Source organism: Saimiri boliviensis, chromosome 9 (assembly GCF_048565385.1).
Source record: "Saimiri boliviensis isolate mSaiBol1 chromosome 9, mSaiBol1.pri, whole genome shotgun sequence".
In the NCBI taxonomy this organism is placed as follows: domain Eukaryota; kingdom Metazoa; phylum Chordata; class Mammalia; order Primates; family Cebidae; genus Saimiri; species Saimiri boliviensis.
The window spans coordinates 43,582,745-43,603,779 of NC_133457.1; the positions used below are offsets into that span (position 1 = coordinate 43,582,745).

Consider the following 21,035-nt stretch of genomic DNA (forward strand, 5'->3'; position numbering starts at 1 on the left):
TTTTAATGGCTGCATAGTATTCCATGGTGTATATGTGACACATTTTTTTTTTTTAATCTGGTCTATCATTGATGGGCATTTGGGTTGGTTCCCATTCTTTGCTATTGTGAACAGTGTTGCAGTGAACATACGTGTGTATGTGCCTTTTAGTAGAATGATTTATAATCCTTTGGGTATATACTCAGTAATGGGATTGTTAGATCAAATGATATTTCTGGTTCTAGATCCTTGGGGAATTGCCACACTGTCTTCCACAATGGTTGAACTAATTTACACTCCCACCAACAGTGTAAAAGCATTCCTATTTCTCCAAATCCTCTCCAGCATCTTTTGTTTCCTGATTTTTTAAGGATCTCCCATTCTGTAGGTTGCCTATTCACTCTGATATAAGTTTCTTTTGCTGTGCAGAAGCTCTTTAATTAGATACCATTTGTCAATTTTGGCTTTTGTTGCTATTGCTTTTGGTGTTTTAGTCATTAAGTCTTTTCGCATGCCTATGTCCTGAATGGTATCGCCTAGGTTTTCTTCTGAAAATTCCCTAGTTATACCCTTACCCATTTTGGGGGAGGTTATATTTTTTCTGATTGATTTGTAGGCATAGACACTCTTATTAGTTATTAATAACTTGTCAGTATGTTACAAACATTTTCTGATTTTCCTTTTAAATGTTTTGTAGTTCTTTTTCTGTATATAATACAATTCTTTCTTTTGGATCTTTCAGTGTTTTCTGACATGCTTTAAAGGCTGCCCTTTTATTAATATAAAATATGTTTTACGATTCACTTAATCTTTCTTCTATTGTTACTGATAACACTGATGAAAATCTTCATCAGTATAGCTTCCTTTTCTACCCTGTTTGTTGAATTGTTTTTTCAAGGACAATTCCCAGGTGGAAGGATTATGTTGAAGTGCTCTCACCATTAGTGCTTGCAAATGCCATAATTGTCATTGACAGATATTAGTATAATAAAGATGTTGTTGCCAGTTTATATCATAATTTGTTGTTGTTTCTTTGACACGAGGTAAAAAAAAGGTTTATGCACTAATTTAGGGGAAAAATCATGTTTATAATACTAAATGCATCCATGTAGAAGCAGAGTTTGGCTCTCAATTTATTTTTATTTAGATTTTTTCAATAGAGAGTTTAACATATTTCCTATTAACTCTATCCCAAATATTGTTACTAACTGGAAAAGGATCTCTTTTTTAGTTTTTTGTTTACATACAGATATTATGTGTATCTTTTTTCCCTAACACTTAACTAATACCAATAATTCAACTTACACTATTTGAATGACAATGACCATTTTATTGATTTATACATTTATATATGAGGAATTTTGTCTATTATATTTTCTGATTAAAAATATTTCTCCCCAAAGTTACTACAAAAATTTTTCATAACAAGCAGAAAATTTTCATTAGACCAGTTAACAGGATAGGTTGCTTACATTTTATGGCTAGATGTCTAGATTTTTGTGTTGATTGCTAAGCTTGCCATTAATATGGAATTCATGTACTGCAACTCCCTTAATTTATTTAGCTTTATATGCATCCTTCCCAGTAGATAAATATTATAGCAGATCCCTGCTGCTGGGTTCTAGCCCTAGGCAGAGAGAAACTCAGAAAAGAATAGCAAGCAGCAGAACCTCTTGGGAAGAGTCACAGTCAGGCTTCAAAACTCATGTAATTTTCTTTTATATTCTACTTTGTGGGCATCATTCACCTTTCCATAGGCCAGTGTTCCCCAAACTTGAGTCATTCAGATATTCCATCACCATTTTGCCATTTTCAGTACTGTTACTATAGCTTTCTTTTAGTTGTAAGAGAAGAAAATTTCAATAATTTGAGTTTAAAGAGCTAATTGACTTTTATTGGCGATTCATGAGTCTGGCAGCATCTTATCTATGAAACAGAAGGGTGCTCTGCTGGGATTAGCAGAACGATCAGCTTTTGTAAGGCAGCTCCAGCAGGAAGAAGGAAACAGCATTATGTAAAAAAACCAGATTGGTTAGCATCAGGTTACTTCAAGTAACTTTCCTTGTGTGGAAAAAAGCAGAGAGGACTTTCTTAGGTTGACTCTGACCCTTATTATGGGGTGCTGTGAATCTCCTGTTTTTTGGGAAACTGGCTCATCTCCCAGTTCAGTTTGATTACGTGATACCTAGTGCAAGTGATTCCATTCTGGTTTGGTCTGGACTATTGGAGCCTAGTGCAGGGGCACAGTCCACAATGATGACCTCCTGTAAATTTTATTTAACACATTTGACTCACCTTTTTTGTAATTTAATTTTTATTGAAGTAAAATTTAAACACAGTGAAATGCAGAGATCTTAAGTGTACAGTTTGATGAATTTTTCTTAAATATATATATATATACTCACATAACTACCATCCGCAATCAAAATAATTTTTCTCACCCAGAAAGTTTCCTAATGTAAATTTTTATCCATTTTATCCATTTATTACTTTAAATCATCAGTGTAAATCTTAACATAAAAAGTTAATTTTTCTTTTTTTTGAGACAGGGTCTTGCTCTGTCACCCAGGCTGGCATACACTGGCATGAACACGGCTCACTGAAACCTTGACCTCCTGGGCTCAAGTGATCCTCCTGCCTCAGCCTCCCAAGTAGTTGAGACCACCAGTGAGCACAACCATGCCTGGCTAATTTTTGTGTTTTTTGTAGATACAAGATCTCAATACATTGCCCGAGTTGACATGGAACTCCTGGGCTCAAATAATTCTCCCACCTTAGCCTCCTGTAGTGCTGGGATTACAGGCATGAGACACACACCCCTCCTGAAAGTTCTTTTTATACTAGTTTCATTTGCCCTATGCTCAAGATCTGTCAAGGGAAACTGCCTCCTTACAAGGCAGTATTAACATGGGCTTCCAGAGGGTGATTTCAACAAGATACTCATTAGTAACTTCATAACTAAACCTGCTTGATTCAATTGCAAGATTTACCTCTTTTATCTTGAATTAAAGTCTATAGGAATTCTATAGGATAACAATTAGTAGTAAAATATTACAATTAGAGGAAACATAAATCTCTGATTCCAAATCCTTTTATACACCACTTATGAAGGCAAAGAAAGATCCCTTGCTTCAGAATACCTATTTGCTGGTGCAGATTATTGTATTTGCTCCTTAAAGTAAAAAAGAAAAAGTCTTTGTTGAGACTTGTATATTTGCTTAACCCTGTTTTGTATTTGTTTTTCCCCTCATGGATCTGACTTCAGTCAAACTGCCTACTTGTGGTTTTCACAAAATGGCCAGTGGGAGTGGGAGGAGCTGAGGAGTGCAGGGGAAATGCATATCAGGGGTGAGTATGGCAGAGTTGAAAACTCCTTTGTTTTTCTCCCCTGGAGAGAAAACAATAGTGTGTCCTAGTGTGAAGACCACACTATTCCCGAAGTTTATAGGACATGTAGTATAAGAAATGTTGGCTAGCAACTAGCTATAAGGGGCAGTTTTTCCATCCACGGGGCTGCGGGGCTGCTGGGCTGCTAGTTGCTAGGGCTGCAGTTCTAACGGGCTGCTGTAAGAATGTAGAAGTGGAGAGGGGTATAGTGATGCCTTCCTAAACTAGTGGTTTTTTCCCAGTGCAGTGAGTGGTTTGTCTCAGAAAATTCAGAGTTTAATTATGCAGATCTGGTCCTTGGTAAACAAAAATTGAAGTTTATCTAGCAGTAATTTTCTCTAGTTGTTTAAGACTTGTTTTCATCCTTATTACTAAAAAGCAAACAAAAAAGCATCCCTTTTGAATGTTACTGTTTATAATGACTAGTTTTATATTAATTTTTCTCTGTACATAATGCCCATTTACAGATTCACTTGAGATTAATTTACTTGGAATTTGAGTTTGATAATACTTAAAATTTGGTGCTGCAGATTCCAAAAATTTGAAACTTTTCAACCATAACTCTCCCTGTTTTCCATTTTATATTTTAACTTTGAACCAGAAAGCAAGAAAGATGATTCCACAAAATGTGGTTGCTCTTTTTTCAAGAAACAAAATCTTCCTCAAGTAACTTATCAAATGGTGAACAGCTGCCAGATGTTGTCCTTTGTTGTTCGGACCTAAGGTTGTGGTATGCAGTTTTCTTCAGTGCATTTTGTGATTATATTTATTACAAGTGTAACACTTTCTCTCTGATTCAGAGACACGTAAGTCCTGTTTCCAACTTAAGACTTCAAACAAAATGAATCTGAGTCTCCTCTGAACTCTGGAATATTTCTTGCTTGCCATCATCATCTTCACTCCATTCCATTAGAACCAGAACCAGTATTACCAATCAATAGGTTATTGATAAAACATAGAATAGGAATTTGAATAATGAGTTTATATTTTATAGATTGCAGCAATTACGCTAGTTATATTAAGTGATTTTTCTATGCCTAATAGTTATGCTGCTATTCTACTTGTAAAGAGAGAAGTATCACTGGAAAAAAAATACAATGTCAGTGAAAAGAGAATTGGCTTATAGCAGAATTCAAGTCTACAGTTTCAAATTTATAAGAATTTGGCTTTGTCCCCAGCCTTTCAACTTTTCATTTACGTCAAATGACACAAACCTACTTTCTTTCATTATAAACCTATAAATTGTTACTTTTAAAATTCTTTAAAATTATAATGACTTTAAGGTGCTATTTGTCTTTTTGTTTATGTAGTTAATACCTTTACTTTGCCAAGCAAGGTGGCTCATGCCCATAATCCTTGCTCTTTGGAAGGCTGAGGTGGGTGGATCACTTCAGCCCAGGAGTGCAAGACAAGCCTGGGTAACATGGTGAAACTCTGTCTATACTAAAAAATAAAAAAATTTTGCCAGGTGTGGTGGCATGCATGTGTGGTCCCAGCTACTCAGGAGGCTGCGGTGGGAAGATCCCCTGAGCTTGGGAAGTTCATGCTGCAGTGAGCCAAGACTGTACCACTGCACCCTAGCCTGGGTGACAGGAGTGAGATCCTGTCTCAAATAATGATAATAATAATAATAATTCCTTCACTTTGTTCCAGAAATAATTTGCTGTATCGTGAGATGTTTATATTTGGTATACATCATACACTTATACTCTGCTACACACTAGACGGCAATTTTTTTTGGGGACGGAGTCTTGCTCTGTTGCCAGGCTGGTGTACAGTGGCACAGTCTCAGCTCACTACAACCTCCATCTCCCAAGTTCAAGTGATTCCCCTGCCTCAGCCTCCTGAGTAGCTGGGACTACACCTTGCCCTGCTAATTTTTTGTATTTTAGTAGAGATGGGGTTTCACCATGGCCAGGATGGTCTCAATCTCCTGAGCTCATGATATGCCCACCTCGGCTTCCCAAAGTGCTGGGATTACAGGCATGAGTCACTGCACCCAGCATAGTCAACATTTTTAAAATAATTTTTTAAATGTTTTGGTTGTGCTATCGTGGAGAGTCTGTCTATTCCTATGTATGAGAGAGATCTTATGCATTATACTGAAGGTAAATGCTTAAAGCATTTGACAGTGATCCATGGGTTCAATAATCGGTCTGGTTATCCTTACTATTCTAGTTGATGTATAGAAAAATTATAAAACAAATAATGAAGCACTTGCCATTAATTATTTTGTCCAGAAAAATAGTATGAGTACTATAACTACTGAATACTATCTGCATCAGCTTTTTAGAATTTAATTGAAACACATAGATTCTAGACAGTCTTCCCTAAAAACAGTATCTTCTCCCAACATTTTCCTTGCTAAGATATCTTTTGGCCGTAAGAAAAGCCTGCACTCAAATAGGAATTGTTTCAACTGATTTGGATTTTCAGAAAGTCTAAAATTAGAGGTCAAATAATCTAATTTACTGGCTTTATTCAATCAGCTAAGCAACTGTGTCACAAATTCTGCTTTCCATGTTGTTCTTCCCTCCCTGGACTCCCTGTCTGGATTAGTCCTTAGTATTCTTTTTTTTTTTTTTTTTTTGAGATGGAGTTTCACTCTTGTTATCCAGGCTGGAGTGCAATGGCGCGATCTCAGCTCACTGCAACCTCTGCCTCCTGGGTTCAGGCAATTCTTCTGCCTCAGCCTCCCGAGTAGCTGGGATTACAGGCACGTGCCACCATGCCCAGCTCATTTTTTGTATTTTGAGTAGAGTCGGGGTTTCACCATGTTGACCAGGATGGTCTCGATCTCTTGACCTTTTGATCCACCTGCCTCGGCCTCCCAAAGTGTTGGGATTACAGGTGTGAGCCACCGCGCCCAGTCTAAGTCCTTAGTATTCTTAAACTCTTTATAAGTGAAATCTATTCTATTACAAAAAGAAATACCTGAATTTTCATGATCTATCTCTGGTATAGATAGTCAAAGACCACTAAAAACTAAATTAAATGTAAGGCTTTAAAAACTACCAGTGAAGCACCAAATCATAGAGCTCCTTGAAGTTTCCTGGTACTCCCATCCTCTGCCAGGATTTTAAGTGCTAATCAAAGGCCTTTTATGCCTTTTGTTTAAGGTGGGCTGGTGATCAACTGCTATTTTTAGGGAAAGTGCTCTCTTGTGTCTTAGTTCACTGCTTGAATACACACTCCAATATTCTCTTTGATAAGCCCCTCAAAGCAGAGAAATCTACAGTGCTTCATTGTAAACTTACACATGGCTGGGAGAGTGCAGGCAACAGCAAGATATTTATAAGTCATATTGCCACAGACTGGTTTCTGATACTGTCCAAATCTCATAGGGATGCTGAACTCTACTAAAGGTTGACTAGACTGGAGCATGTGGCAATTGATGATTGACATTTATATATAAGAAACATTAGATGTGTGTTCTTCCTATTGAAATAGTATCTAAAATAGGGCCATAAAATGATCATTTTAATCCTCCTCTCCTTTTCAAAGGAGAGTTGAAAGCAATCATTGTCTAGGCCCAAAGACTTCACTATATTATTTGTACTCTCCGGACACTCAGATTAAGTAATAACCATCATTTGCAGTGCTGCATGTAACTAGTTTTCATCCTTATTCTAAGCAGATTTTCCAAAGCGAAATGAGGATATTGGCTTTTCCTTTTATATGGTATCTTTTAACAAGGAGTTTGTGTACATTATTCAAAGCACACAGATTCACTTTTGGAAATTCTGTTCAAGTAGGCAGCTCTTTAGTGATTATTGACTGACAATTACTCTCAAAAGAAGATCACAAAACATATTTATGTCTTCCCTTAGCATAAAATACTGAATCAAATTTTCACACCCCCAGATTTAACAGAACTAACAGACTTACTCTTTGTGTTTAAAAATAAAACTAAACACTTCATTTAGCTGAGTAGTGGCTTTAGGAAATGGGCAATTGTTAAGTCAGTTTATGCAGATCATATAAATCTAATGTAAACACAGTTCTATGGATTTTCTGTACTTTGCAATTAAAGGCAATTCTATCATTTGCAATTCCAGTCAGCAATCCTAATGATACGTATGTGTTTTGTACACTCAACAAGGAAAGTATTAAAACTTAATTTGGTTTACTTAGAATCAGTGACACATAGTGTTATATTTGTGTGGATAGGTGGGATGCATTAAATCAGTGCCTCAAAAACTTTAATTTGCTTCGGAGTCATCTAAGGAGCTTATTTAAACAAAGATTCCTGGGACCCACCCCCAGAATATCTGATAGGGTGGGCATAAAAATTTGCATTTCTCTTTTTTTTCTTTCTTTTTTTTTTTGAGTCATAGTCTCACTGTTGCCCAGGCTGGAGTTCAGTGGCATGATCTTGGCTTACTGCAACCTGTCTCCCGGGTTCAAGCATTTCTTCTGCCTTAGCATCCCGAGTAGCCGGACTACGGCACATGCCACCACATCCGGCTAATCTTTGCACTTTTTGTATCAATGGGGTGTAACCATATTAGCCAGGCTGGTCTCGAACTCCTGACCTTGTGATCCACCCACCTCAGCCTCCCAAAGTGCTGGGATTACAGGCATGCCACCAAGCCCAACCTAAAAATTTGTATTTCCATCAAGCTCCCAGGTATTGTTAATTCTGACAGATAATGGCCCTTACTCTGAATAGTACTAGGCTAGGCAACATAAGAGAATCAGCTACACAACAGTAGGAAGAAAAGTGGGAGGGATGGGATAGGGAAATATTACAGTATCTACCTGTAGTGAGTTGAATAGTGGCCCCAAAAAGATATATCAATCTGGAACCTTAGAATGTGACCTTGTTTGGAATAATGATTTTTGCAGATGTAATCAAGGTAGGGATATTAAGATGAGATCATCTTGGAGATGGGCCCTAAGTTTGATGAGTGCCCTCACCAGATATAGACTTCTATCCTATATTACTGTAAGATAATACATTTCTCTTGCTTTTCCATTTTTGATAATTTGTTACAGCAGTCCTAGGAAACCAGCGTACTACCCAAGCTCCTACTATACCAGAATGCTAAGTTCCCTCAGTCGTATACTATAAACAAAAAGGAAAGAATCTGGACACTGGTCCAGAAGTAAACAATGATTGAACAACTAATTGGCAAGGAGAGTTGGATATTTTCTGGTATATTATTTAATCTTCCCCCAAATACTTTGAGGTAGAAATTTTTTGGCATCATTTAACAAAACAAGACCTTGAAATGCCAAATAGTCATTTAGGCCACAAATATTTATTGTTTACTTTACACTGGACTCTTGCTGGCTATTGGAGTAGTCAAGTGACACCAAAAGTGACATAGCCAGCAAGTGCTAGAATAAGCACTTAAAACTGTAGATCGCGTTATGCCAAATTCTGTGCTTTTCTCTGCTACATTTTATCAAAGACTCAAAGCAGGAAGGCATAGAGCATTTTGGCAAATACCGACTTGTTCATTTCAGTCACTTAACAAAGTAGAAAAATAATTTATTTTTTTTCCAACAGGAATCCCCTGATTTATGATAACTGTTTAATGGTATTTCCATTAGTACCTATAAAGTGCTTTTCACTTTGTTATCTTTTAATCTTACTTCCTCTTCTAACCCTGTTTACTTTAACCCTTTGTACTTTATGCTCAAACATACAGATAATTTAAGATGATACTTAATAACAAGATGGAAATAATAGATCTGTATTGTCTTTGGAGATGGAGATCAGTAATTTAAACAACAGTATTTCAATATTCTTGTTTTTGAGATGGGGTCTCACTCTGTGGAGTACGGTAGTGCAATCTCAGCTTACATGAATTTATTACAAATTTTAGGGAGCTACCTTTTGAGTTTTTATTTCATGTTATTGCATTTTTGTCAGTGAATGTGGTCTGTAAAATAGAGATTACTTTAATATTTTTGAGACTTCCTCTGTGACCCAGTAGGTGGTCAAATTTATAAATGTTTCAGCTTGGAAACAATATGTATTCTTTAATTATTTAATGCTAGGTTCAGTATATGTTCATTATATTAAGCCTATTGTTTGTGGGTTGAATTACCCTATTCACTATTTTTTTCTGCTTTATTATTTTTTTGAGAGTTAAAGTGTGTAAGAAATTTTAAGAGAGATAAAAAAAGAACTCTGTAGATTTAGCATTTTCTACTAGTAATTCTGTGTTTTCACTTTGTACATTTTTTTCTTTTGAGACGGAGTCTCATTCTGTCGCCAGGCTGGAGTGCAGTGGCGAGATCTCAGCTCATTGCAACCCCCACCTCCCCGATTTAAGCAATTCTCTGGCCTCAGCCTCCCAAGTAGCTAAGACTACAGGCGCGTACCACTACGCCCAGCTAATTTTTGTATTTTTAGTAGAGATGTGGTTTCACCATGTTAGACAGGCTAGTCTTGATCTCTTGACCTTGTGATCCACCTGCCTCGGCCTCCCAAAGTGCTAGGATTACTAGCATGAGCTGTCGTTCCAAGCCCACTTTATACATTTTAAAACTAAGTGTATTAATTCATTTAGTGTTGCTATAAAGGAATACTAGGTAATTAATAAAGAAAAGGTTTATTTGGCTCAGGGTTTTGCAGGCTGTACAAGAAGCATGGTGCTGGTATCTGCTTAGCTTCTGGTGAGGGGCCCAGCCTGCTTCCACTCATGATAGAAGGTAAAGGGGAATCAGCAGATACAGAGATTAAATGGCAAGAGAGGATGTGGGAAGGTGCCAGGCTCTTTTTAATAAACAACTGTAGTGAGAATTAATAGACTGAGAATTCACCCACAAGAGCAGGCATTAATCCGTATATGAAGGATTTGCTCCATAACTCAAACACCTCTCATTAGGCCCCACCTCCAACACTGGGGATCACATTTAAACATGAAGTTTGGAGGGGACACACATCAAAATTACTGCACTAATATTTTAGGTAATAGGTCAAGACAATTATACTTTCTGAGTGAATTTTTTTAACATTTAGTAGCAACCCTTTTAATCTCTGATTATGCTTTTTGACTTAATGTCTGCTTTTCTTCTAATATGAACATTGCTACATTAGGTTTCTTTGTTAATAATTATGATTATGTTATATTCCAGCTCCTTACTTTCAACCTTTCTTTCTTTTTTTTTTTCTTTTGATATAGTCTATCACCCAGGCTGTAGTGCCATGATGTGATATTGGCTCACTGTAACCTGCACCTCCTGGGTTAAAGCGATTCTCCTGCTTCAGCCTCCTGAGTAGCTGGAATTACTGTTGTATACCATCACACCCAACTGATTTTTATACTTTATTAATAAAGACAGGGTTTCACCACTTTGGCCAGGCTTGTCTTGAACTCCTGACCTCAAGTGATTTGCCTACCTTGGCCTCCCAAAGTGCTGGAATTAGAGGTGTGAGCAACTACTCGTGTTCATTTCAACCTTTCCATGTCATTCAGTTTTTTGAATTACAGGTTTATTGAGATATAATTTGTATACCATACAGTTCACTTTTTCAAAATATACCATTCTGTTTATTCAAAGTTTTGCAACCAACATTACTGTCTAATTTTAGAACAGTTTTTCATCACCTTGAAAGGAAACTTTATACCCATTAGCAGTCACTGCCTATTTCCCACCTCTCCCTTTTCTGTGGTAACCACTAATCTATTTTCTGCTTCTATCGATTTGCCTGTTTTAGTCATCTTAGATGATATTATACTGTGGCCTTTTGTGTCTGGCTGTTCACTTTTCATCTGTATTACAGCATGTGTCAGTACTTCATCATTTTTAATGGCTGAATATTTCATTATATGGATATACCACACTTTATCCATTGGTGGACATTTGGGTTGTTTCTAATCTTTGGCTCTTACAAAAAATGCCATTATGAACAATCATGTACTGGTTCTGTCTGAGTGCCATTTGTTAAAAAGACTGTTCTTTGTTGTTGAATTGTCATGGGACTCTTCCTAAAAATCAGTTGACCATGTATGTGAGAGTTTTTTTTCTAAACTCCCAATTCTATTCTATCGATCCATTCTTCCATTTTTATTCCAATACCATACTATCTTGATTACTGTAGCTTTGTCATAACTGTTGAAATCGGGAGATGTGACCAACTTCTTCTAGCCAAACCCTTTGCAATTGCCCCTTCTAAAGAAGAGTATATTGCCTCACTGCATGTCTTGGCTGAACTTTGTGACTTACTTTGGCCCATGGAATAAGGTGGAAGTGACAGTGTGATAATTCCAACCTAGTCCTTGGGAGGCTTCGTGTATTTTTGTTCTTCTTTTGAGCCTCTAGACTAACCCAAATTTACCCAGTGGTCTTAGGAAAATGCAAGTCATGTAGGGCAGAGCTACCTACATCAGCCAACCCTAGACCTATAGGAGAGCATTCCTAGCTGCTTCACTATGCATCAGAGATGCCCCACCAAACCAGGGGAAACCTCAACGAACTGCAAAACATAAGAAAAGAGGCTACCAGTTTCAATCAGGAAAGCCTAGGATCTTCCGTGAGAAGATGATCATGTACAAATTTCTTAACTCTTCTAAATGAGTCATTTACAAACTGTGTGCATTTTCATTGAGGATCAGCAGGGATTAAGACAATTCGAACAGAATCTCTACTTCATGGTCACTAAGGGAACCAGAGTCTCTACCACCTGTTAGCCACAGTCTGTAGCTTGTAGCCTTTTCAGCTATCAACATGAGAGTCAAGGCTAAGAATCTACCCCAGATGTCAAGAAAGACTTTGGGTATAATCAATGCTGGAGTGAAAAGGATCAACACTGGAGAAAAAAGGAGAAGAGTTAAACATAATGACGGTCTGGAAGATGAATTGAATTTCATGGCAAAAGGGACTCAGGAAGTCATTCAGCTATCTGGATGTGAACCAACTAGAAGCAAGTGTGTATTTTTTATATGGGTCATATTGTTGGATCCTATCTCATGGGAACTAATAGCTTAAAGTGGTTTTCAAACAAAAGTATGAAACTTGCAAATATAGCAAATGAAAGTGCATAATGTAAACAAGATTTTAAATGTAAAGTACTGCTTTCTTCAGGATACTGAAGGAAAAAATGTTTTCAAAAATGTTAGCAGCAAATTTCAATAATAAATGTACTGAATAGACAGACATTATCTGTCTATCCAAGTGTTAAAACTACCAATTTTTCTATCCATTGAAGTACATATTTTTAGACATAATAAAAATGAATTTTCCTTTAAAAAATACTTGTATTTCTCTTCTTTTGGTGATTATCCTTAAATATGAACATGCTTAATGGGTACAACCATTTAAATCTAATCACAGTCACTCTTCTATTGAATAATTCAAGATTCTGAAGATGCTTTCATGTTTGTCTAACCCCTTTTCCTCTTCCATTTAGTTGTTTACTTTTGTAAATCCTCTTTGTTCTTTACTCAATTACCAATTAGTCTTTTTTTTAGGTCAGTGTTTCTTTAGATTTACATAATGCTGAGCATTTACTTATCTTTGCTTCTTTTTGATTTTTCTAGATTCAATCTTCTTCATTCAAAGTACATTCTTTAGTAGCTCTTTCAGCGAAGTTCTTTTTAATTCTCACTCTTTTGAAAAATATTGTTTTAAAAATTGTAATTTCTTTTCATAATAATGGAAATCAACAATCACAAAAAGCAGAAAAAATAGTATTGAACCTTTTTATACTCCTCAGTTTCAGCGAACACACATGTATGGCTACCTTCTTGAATTATAGCTTTATTGGATATAGTTTAATTGAAGATGTATTCCTGGATATTATTTTGATATGGTATCTATTACGGCCTAATTGTCTTTCCTTTATAGTTGGCACCATGGGCTTTTACAAATTGACATGTTTGATTTTGGAAAATTCTTTATTTTTTTTTCTTTTTTGAGAGGGAGTATCACTCTGTTGCCCAGGCTGGAGTGCAATGGCTCGAACCTCCCAGGTTCAAGCAGTTTTCATGCCTCAGCCTCCCATGTAGCTGGGATTACAGGTATGCACCACCATGCCTAATTTTTTAATATTTTTAGTAGAGACTGGGTTTTGCCATGTTGGCCAGGCTGGTCTCAAACTCATTAACTCTGATAATCACCCACCTTGGCCTCCCAAAGTGCTGGGATTACAGGTGTCAGCTACCATACCTGGCCTAATTCTGGAAGATTATTTGGCATTATAACTTCAAATGTTTATCTTCCATTTTGTTTCTATATTATTCTAATGGAACTCCTTTCAGAAGTATTCTCGACCTTATCATTCTGTTGCCCATGAATCTTAGCTACTCTTCCAAAAAGTATTTTTGTGTCTCACTGCTATAGACTTGGTGATTTCTTCAAGTCTACCTTCCAGAATATTCTTTCTTCAGTGTTTCTAATCAGCTTTTTAAGCCATCCATTGGATTTTAAATTCAATGACATGACTTTTTATTTTCTAGAAGTGTGATTAGGTTCTTTTTTTTTTTTTTTTTTTTTTTTTTTTTGGTTTTGAATTGGAGTTTCACTCTTGTTGCCCAGGCTGGAGTGCAATGGCACAATCTCAGCCCATTGCAACCTCTGCCTCCTGGGTTCAGGCGATTCTCCTGCCTCAGCCTCCCAGGTAACTGGGGTTACCGGCATGCGCCACCACACCTTGCTATATTTGGTGATTTTAAAAAATTCTTTCAAAGCTCATAGATGTCATAGAAACCTGAAGTTGGTTATTATAGTTTCTAATCCATTTTAACCCTTTAATGACTATATTTATTTTTAATTTGGGCTTATTGCTATAATACAAACATATGAAATGAAAATCATAAATATAAATAAAATTAGATGAATTTTTATAAAATGAGCATTCTTTTCTAACCAGCACCAGATCAAGAAGCAAAATATTTCCAGAACCCCAGAAGTGTTTTCATGCTCTCTTCTACTCACACTTCCCACCTCCAGGGTAAATGCTATCCTGACTTGTAGGGCTATACTTTAGCTTTGCCTGTTTTTGAGTTTTATGTCAACTAAACTATACAGTGTAAATTATTTTATGGGGTTTTTTTCCTTCTGCAGATGATCTACATGCTCTTAATCTTAATACTTGTGAATTATGAAGACCCTGTATACATTTTCACGTTCATTTCTTGGCTCTTTTACTTACTTTTGTCTTAGTGATTTTTAGAAATACTGGATAAATCTTGTTAATTATTTGATTGGGAAATCTCAGGAGACATGAAATTGGATTTCTCACTTTAATGGTATAGACCTAGTGTTTTCATTCTTTTAGGATTATTGCTTTTTGCCATCTAATTCCCCATGTCAGACTGTGTACTACCGTATTGCTTTTGTGTCCTGGTGAGTGAAGTTTTTCCTATTCTCTTGTTATGGTCAGAGAAAGTCCTTGAAGTCCCTAGGTTTTATGGAACATTGTTAGCACAGCTCTCTAACCAGTGTCACCCTCAAATCATGTCACTTGCCTTTGCCTAGACATGAAAAGCCCAGGTCAAAACTCCTTTGGTCCCTTATCCTGGTACAAATTTCTTTTGGGCCTTCACCATGACAGTTTCCAGCTGTATATTAATAGCTTTGCATTTCATATGCTTCTAGTATCAGACTTTGTTTTCCTTCTCTAAAGATGATATATGTGTGTACAACTTTAAGGTGTTTTTATTAGTATTTTTATGTGTTTGTGAAATTATCTAAGGGGAAGTGAATAATATGGAAGGTAAGCATCTGAATCAGATCAGTTTGCCATTCCTGAAAAGTGATCAGATCCATCCAATTGTAGCGACTATGCAGTGGTTGACTAGACTTAAAGATGTTTTTTGGGCTATGGGCCAGAGTGTTTCTTCTGGCCAAATTTCTTGAACTGCATGGGACCCATTATTTTGCTGAACTGATTTAGTACCATACGAACTAATTCATCTTTTTGTCTTTGTTTTATAGAAGCAGATTTCTAAAAATAATATTGAAAAGAAAAAGCCCAAATTTAGAAAAAGGAAAAGGTATGCTTTTCGAAATTAAATAATATTATGATAAAATTGAGATATATATTGGATTTAGTTATTGCATGACCTTTCTCACAGTCTTTGATTCTGTTTCACTTGAAAAATACTGTGTTTACAGTTTTCTAAAAGAATTAGTAGAAATATGAATACTAAAAGTTTTATATTTATGAAATATTTTGAACCAGAACTTTTAAATATTAACATCATATGAGCAATCAGGTGAGAATCAGGTTTTTAGTTTAAAAATAGGTGATGTAAACCGGAAACAGGTTTTCATAATGAACTGATAAGCCACAGATGACAAGTTTTAGTATTTATCATTGAACCAGTGATTTTTTTTAAAGATTGGGAATCAGTGCTGTGTTAGGAGGGATCCTACTCAAAAACAAGGACTGACACTTATAGGAGGCCCTTTTCTTCTTCTTTGTACTTTTTCAGAAGATGAGTAACTACATTTTAAAAATGGACTTCCACTGCCTTATTTCATTACACTTCACAGTAACCATATCAATAGTTAGGAAGTATATTATAATCTGCATTTTTAAAAATGAAGATTTCCTGTCTTGGAGAAGTCAGTGACATTCTCAAGATCTTAGGGTTAGACAAATTATATCTGAACAAATTTCTTCTGCCTCTGTGTTAACAACGTAGAATAGTGGAAACAGTATGGATTTTGCAGTCTGACAGAATTTAGTTCTGCCATATTCTACCATTTACCTAAGTTGTCAAATTTCTCATTTTTCTCTGATATCTCAAATTCTGTTTCTTTATATAATGACAAAAACAATTCTTAGTTTTTTTTGGAGGAGGATAATGAAAAAGCCTGTGTAAGGTGCTTGGTAAATTGTTACTGCTTTGCACATAGTAAGAGCTCAAAACAATATCTGTCTTCTTTTTTTTTCACTGCAGCATACTTTCTTACTACATAAAACAACCCAGAAAATTATTTTAAGATAAGAAAATATATATATTTATAATCTACAGTTACCAATGAATATACATAAATGGTCATTTAAATATATATAATTGATCTTTTGAAACTAAATCTGTCCAATTCTTTTTCTAGGAAAGCAACTTTAACATACTCTTTTGAAAATGTTTGTTATGATGATGCCTTATCAAAGGAAAACATGGGTATGTGAAGGCCTGTCCTGCTTTTGGTTCTTTAACCTATATATAATTCCACAAAATGTAGTTGTAGTCCTTTGAAAGAAAAGAAAGATCTGTTTTATGTGTGTGTGTGTGTGTGTACATACACACATGAAAACATATGTATACATTTATACACATATATGAGAAATATTAATGGATTATTTGTGTTATTGATTTAGATACTGAAGCTTTTAAATTTTCTTTAGGTTTCTATTTCCTTGAATTAAATTTTCTCTGTTTAAGTCATGTATTTAATTTTTAAAAATAATGCACCAGGCCAGGTGCAGTGGCTCAGCCCTGTAATCCTAGCACTTTGGGAGGCTGAGGCATGTAGATAACTTGAGGTCAAGAGTTCAAGACAAGCCTGGTCAACATGGTGAAACCCATCTCTACTAAAAATACAAAAATTAGTTGGCCGTGGTTGTGTGTGACTATAGACCCAGCTACTCCAGAGGCTGAGGCAGGAGAATCACTTGAGCCTTGGAGGTAGAGCTTGTAGTGAGCCAAGATTGGGCCACTGCATTCCACCTGGGTGACAGAGCAAGACTCCCTCTCAATAAATAAATAAAACATAAAAAAATTATACAATAACAAACCAGCAGCTGTGGAAAGAAATACTAGCAACTATACATTTCAATCCAAACTTCTTCATTCCAAACTTACTGGGATCTTAAAAGTGCCAAAGGGAGAGAAGAAAGGAAAGCAGCAGCCTGGGACTTTCAACTAAATTGTCATTGGTTAGAATACAGTAGAGTGAATGTGGAATGCAGGAGAAAGTTTGTTTTCAAAGGCAGTCTCCTTTTTCTACATTTTCTTTAGTCTTGAAAAGCAGTCAAATGCTTATTTGCAATTTAGAACTTTGGCAGTCATGTTCAAAGCTCATTAAACCCTGAGGAGTTATCGGTGATATATTTATTCCCTTTTCCTTGAAGCCACTCCCAGGGCATCCTATGGCATTGCAATTCAATTGGCTAAATAAGTCAGTCATTGTAGTCTTATTAAAAGCAAGGAAAGCGAGGTGCAGTGGCTCATGCCTGTAATCCTAGCACCTTGGGAAGTTGAGGCGGGAGGATTCCTAGAGCTCAAGAGTTAAAGACCAGCCTGAATGACACAGTGAGACCTCGTCTTTATTAAAATAATAATAATAACAATAATAAATTAGCTGGGCATGGTGGCAGATGCCTGTAGTCCTAGCTGCTGGGAAAGCTGAGGTGGGAGGATCTCCTGAACCCAAGAGTTTGAGCTTGCAGTGACCTGTGATCACGCCACTGCACTCCAGCCTGGGTGACAGAAAGGATGAAGTAGTTATTTTTTAAAATCTACTTGTTCTCCTAAACCACTACAAACTCCTGCAGTTTCTATCTCTTTTCAAACTTATTCTGTTCCTGTTTCCTTAGTAATTAGGTGTTTTTTCTTGGCTATTTCATCCCTTTGCTTCACATGATCATTCATATGTTCCTGTAGAAAGGTAAAAGGCTGTTTACTGAGTTCCCACTAGGAGACCCTGGAACTGTAGCTGAAGCCAGGATCCTTCTCCCCTCCAACTCACACAAGATACTGCAGGAGAAATCCACTGCAGCCCAGAGTCATCCATTGATTGGAAATGACTCTTCCTTGTAATAAATGAATACATCTTGGTAGTTATCCAGGTAAAGGAAGTCTCTTCAGGATTGTAACATTCACTATGGCTCCAAAAGTCTCAAAAGGCAATTGTTAAAATAGTTAACCTGATATGTGTTTTATTTCTCCATCCCATTGTGACCCAATAAAGATCAGGAACATCAGCTCTACTGTGTTCTTTGCTAGAGTTCATTCCCTTCCTAAAAGAGTGATTCTTTTTCAACTTTCACTCTTCTCAAGTTTTTTATCCCCTATCTACTTTTCTATGATCCCTCAATCTAAGCCTCTAATATTTCCCATTTCTCCACAGCTTAAAGTAAGATCAGTCCTAGATCAAATTATAGAAGAAAGTTATACCATATTCTTGAATCTTTGTCCCACTTTTTAGACCCACTTTCCTTATACTCCAGATGTTAAAGTTTCCACATTAGTCTTCTGCCCCAGATTTGCTGATTCTTCAAGAGCTTTATGCTCCACTAATTGCTTATCTCGGTCTCTCTCAGTAAGCTTATCTCTCCTCTTTTCCGGTGGAACCATGAGTCAATTAATCCATTTTTCTTTATAAACTGTCGAGTCTAAGGTAGTTCTTAGCAATGGGAGAATGGACTAATACAGCCTTTAGCCCCTTTATCCCCAAAATGCCATGCCTCCTATTTCTTTTGTGTCTCCAGGAATAGTACTCTTTTCTTTATTAAATTTCAACCTTTATTTTACTCATGTCTGCATTTACGTTGTAAGTGTACAGAGACATGTTTGTGGCTACTTTAAAGCAAAAGAAAAACCAAGTACTTTTTCCTCCTCATCAGCCTCCTCTTTTATTAAAATGCCTTCAGAATTTCAACATTGACATAGCCTTGAAAATTTATTTAGTATTTTTTTTTCAGTGCCAGCTTTGGAATAACCCAACCAGTAGCTACTATATAATGGAATGTGTTAGTCTGTTTTTGCATTACTATAAAGAAATTCCAAAAATAGGGTAATTTATAAGAAAAGAGGTTTAATTGGCTCACAGTTCTGCAGGCCTTCTAAGAAGCGCAGTGCTTCACTTCTGGGAGCCTTTCCAGGAGGCTTACAATTATGGCAGAAGGTAAAGGGGAGCAGGAATGTCACATGGCAAAAGCAGGGACAAAAAAGGAGAGAGTTGCCACATACTTTTAAACAGCCAGATCGCATGAGAACTCACTCATTATCCCAAGGACAGTACCAAGGGAATAGTACTAAATCATTCCTGAGAAATCTGCTTCCGTGATCTGCTTACCTCCTACCAGGCCCTGCCTCCAACACTGTGTATTGCAGTTCAACATAAGATTTGGGCAGGGACACAGATCCAAACTCCATTAGGAGGAAACAGCTTCTTAAACATTTAATAGATAAGTTGAGGTGAAAGAAAACTCCATAAATATATATTTAAAGTTTTAAAATAATGACCGAGTTATTGAGACAAACCATGAGTTATTTCTTATCAGGAATGGAAAAGCAACATTGATTTGTTTTATATACATTAATTTTAAAAGCTAGATATGGGGCTGGGCACGGTGGCTTGCGGCTATAATCCCAGCACTTTGGGAGACTAAGGCGGGTGGATCACTTGAGGTCAAGAGTTTGAGACCAGCCTGGCTAACATGGTGAAACTTCATTTCTACTAAAAATATAAAAATTAGCCAGGCGTGGTGGCAGGTGCCTGTAATCCCAGCTACTTGGGAGGCTGAGGCAGGAGGATTGCTTGAAACTGGGAGGTGGGTGTTGTGGTGAGCTAAGATCACATGAAACTGTACTCCAGCCTGGGCAACAGTCAAAGAAAAAAAAAAAAAAGATATGGAATTCACTATTACAGATACATTTTTTTAAAAAAAACTTTCTCTAAGTGCTGGAGTAGCCGTAATGCTACCACTTTACTCTCAGCAATAAATTGAAACAACTCAGAGAAGCTACAAGATAATCAGTATTGATAGAAGATGATTGGTTATGCAATAAGCAAAGACATTCATTTTGTCTGTGTCTTTGGAGGATATCATTGACCAATTTTGATAACATAGTTTGTACATTACAGTAACTGCTATTTTTGAGAATTATTTTTTAACTTCATTTACAATGTAGGAATACTTATTTAGAAAAGCAAACCTCTCACTGCTCTGAAAGCAGAAGCTGACAGCAGTCAGGTTGGTGTTGTAAACCCTAGTTAACTTATGAAGTCATCATTACTTTGTCTAATTTTGATCAAAAGGCAGTGTACATATTTCTTCATATCACTTGAAAACAGCCTACAATGCCACTTGGCAATGATATTTATTATCAAAAATTGATTATATTTTAGCCTAACATTAGAAATATAAAGATGTTTGTTTGCCATTTTTTCTTTTACAGCATAGCTTAAAATCTGTCTTCTCAACAGTGCATTAAATGTCATTGTCAATTTTCATAGACTCAGAATGTAAAGTAGAAAAACATAACATTTGTGAGTGGAACTGGGGAATTGGTATGAAAATAACTATATGCAGTCATCTATTAAGTAACAGGTTACTAAATAAGAAATCTGTCTTAAAGAGGGTTTTAGTTTTATTAGAAGAAAAGTGCTTCAATAAAAAACATACATTCCTCTGGAAAATCCTGATTTGATAGACATGTGTTGTTATGTGTTTAAATAAACTCCCCAGGTGATTATTATGCCCAAAAAACTTTGGATACCACTGTTTTAGAATTTAGCATTCTGCACTCTGTGTTCTTAGGCCTTAGTAGTAACCCTAGAATATAGATCTATGTGGATGCAAGTAACATGGTAATTACAGGTTTTGCTTGTTTTGTTTTTAAGCATGAGAACTTTTTCTAAGATGTGGAGTGGCTTATTAGAAAGCTTCTTTCAAACTATTTTGAAAGAGGTTTTCCATAGAGAAAACCTAAAATTGACTAGGTGGAGGTAATAGCTAGAAAGGCTTATTAGTC

The 21,035-nt window shown here is 36.3% G+C and overlaps 1 protein-coding gene across 4 annotated transcripts in view; it reads left to right on the top strand.

Annotated features, from left to right (window-relative positions):
* The window catches only part of ZCWPW2 (zinc finger CW-type and PWWP domain containing 2), a 153,945-nt gene that overhangs the window by 115,050 nt on the left and 17,860 nt on the right, over positions 1–21,035 (top strand). For all 4 annotated transcript variants that reach the window (XM_074405769.1, XM_074405768.1, XM_074405771.1 and 1 more), the window contains exons 6-7: positions 15,262–15,320; positions 16,390–16,457. In XM_074405769.1, the coding sequence (XP_074261870.1) occupies positions 15,262–15,320; positions 16,390–16,457 (127 nt within the window). The remainder of the gene's footprint in view (positions 1–15,261; positions 15,321–16,389; positions 16,458–21,035) is intronic.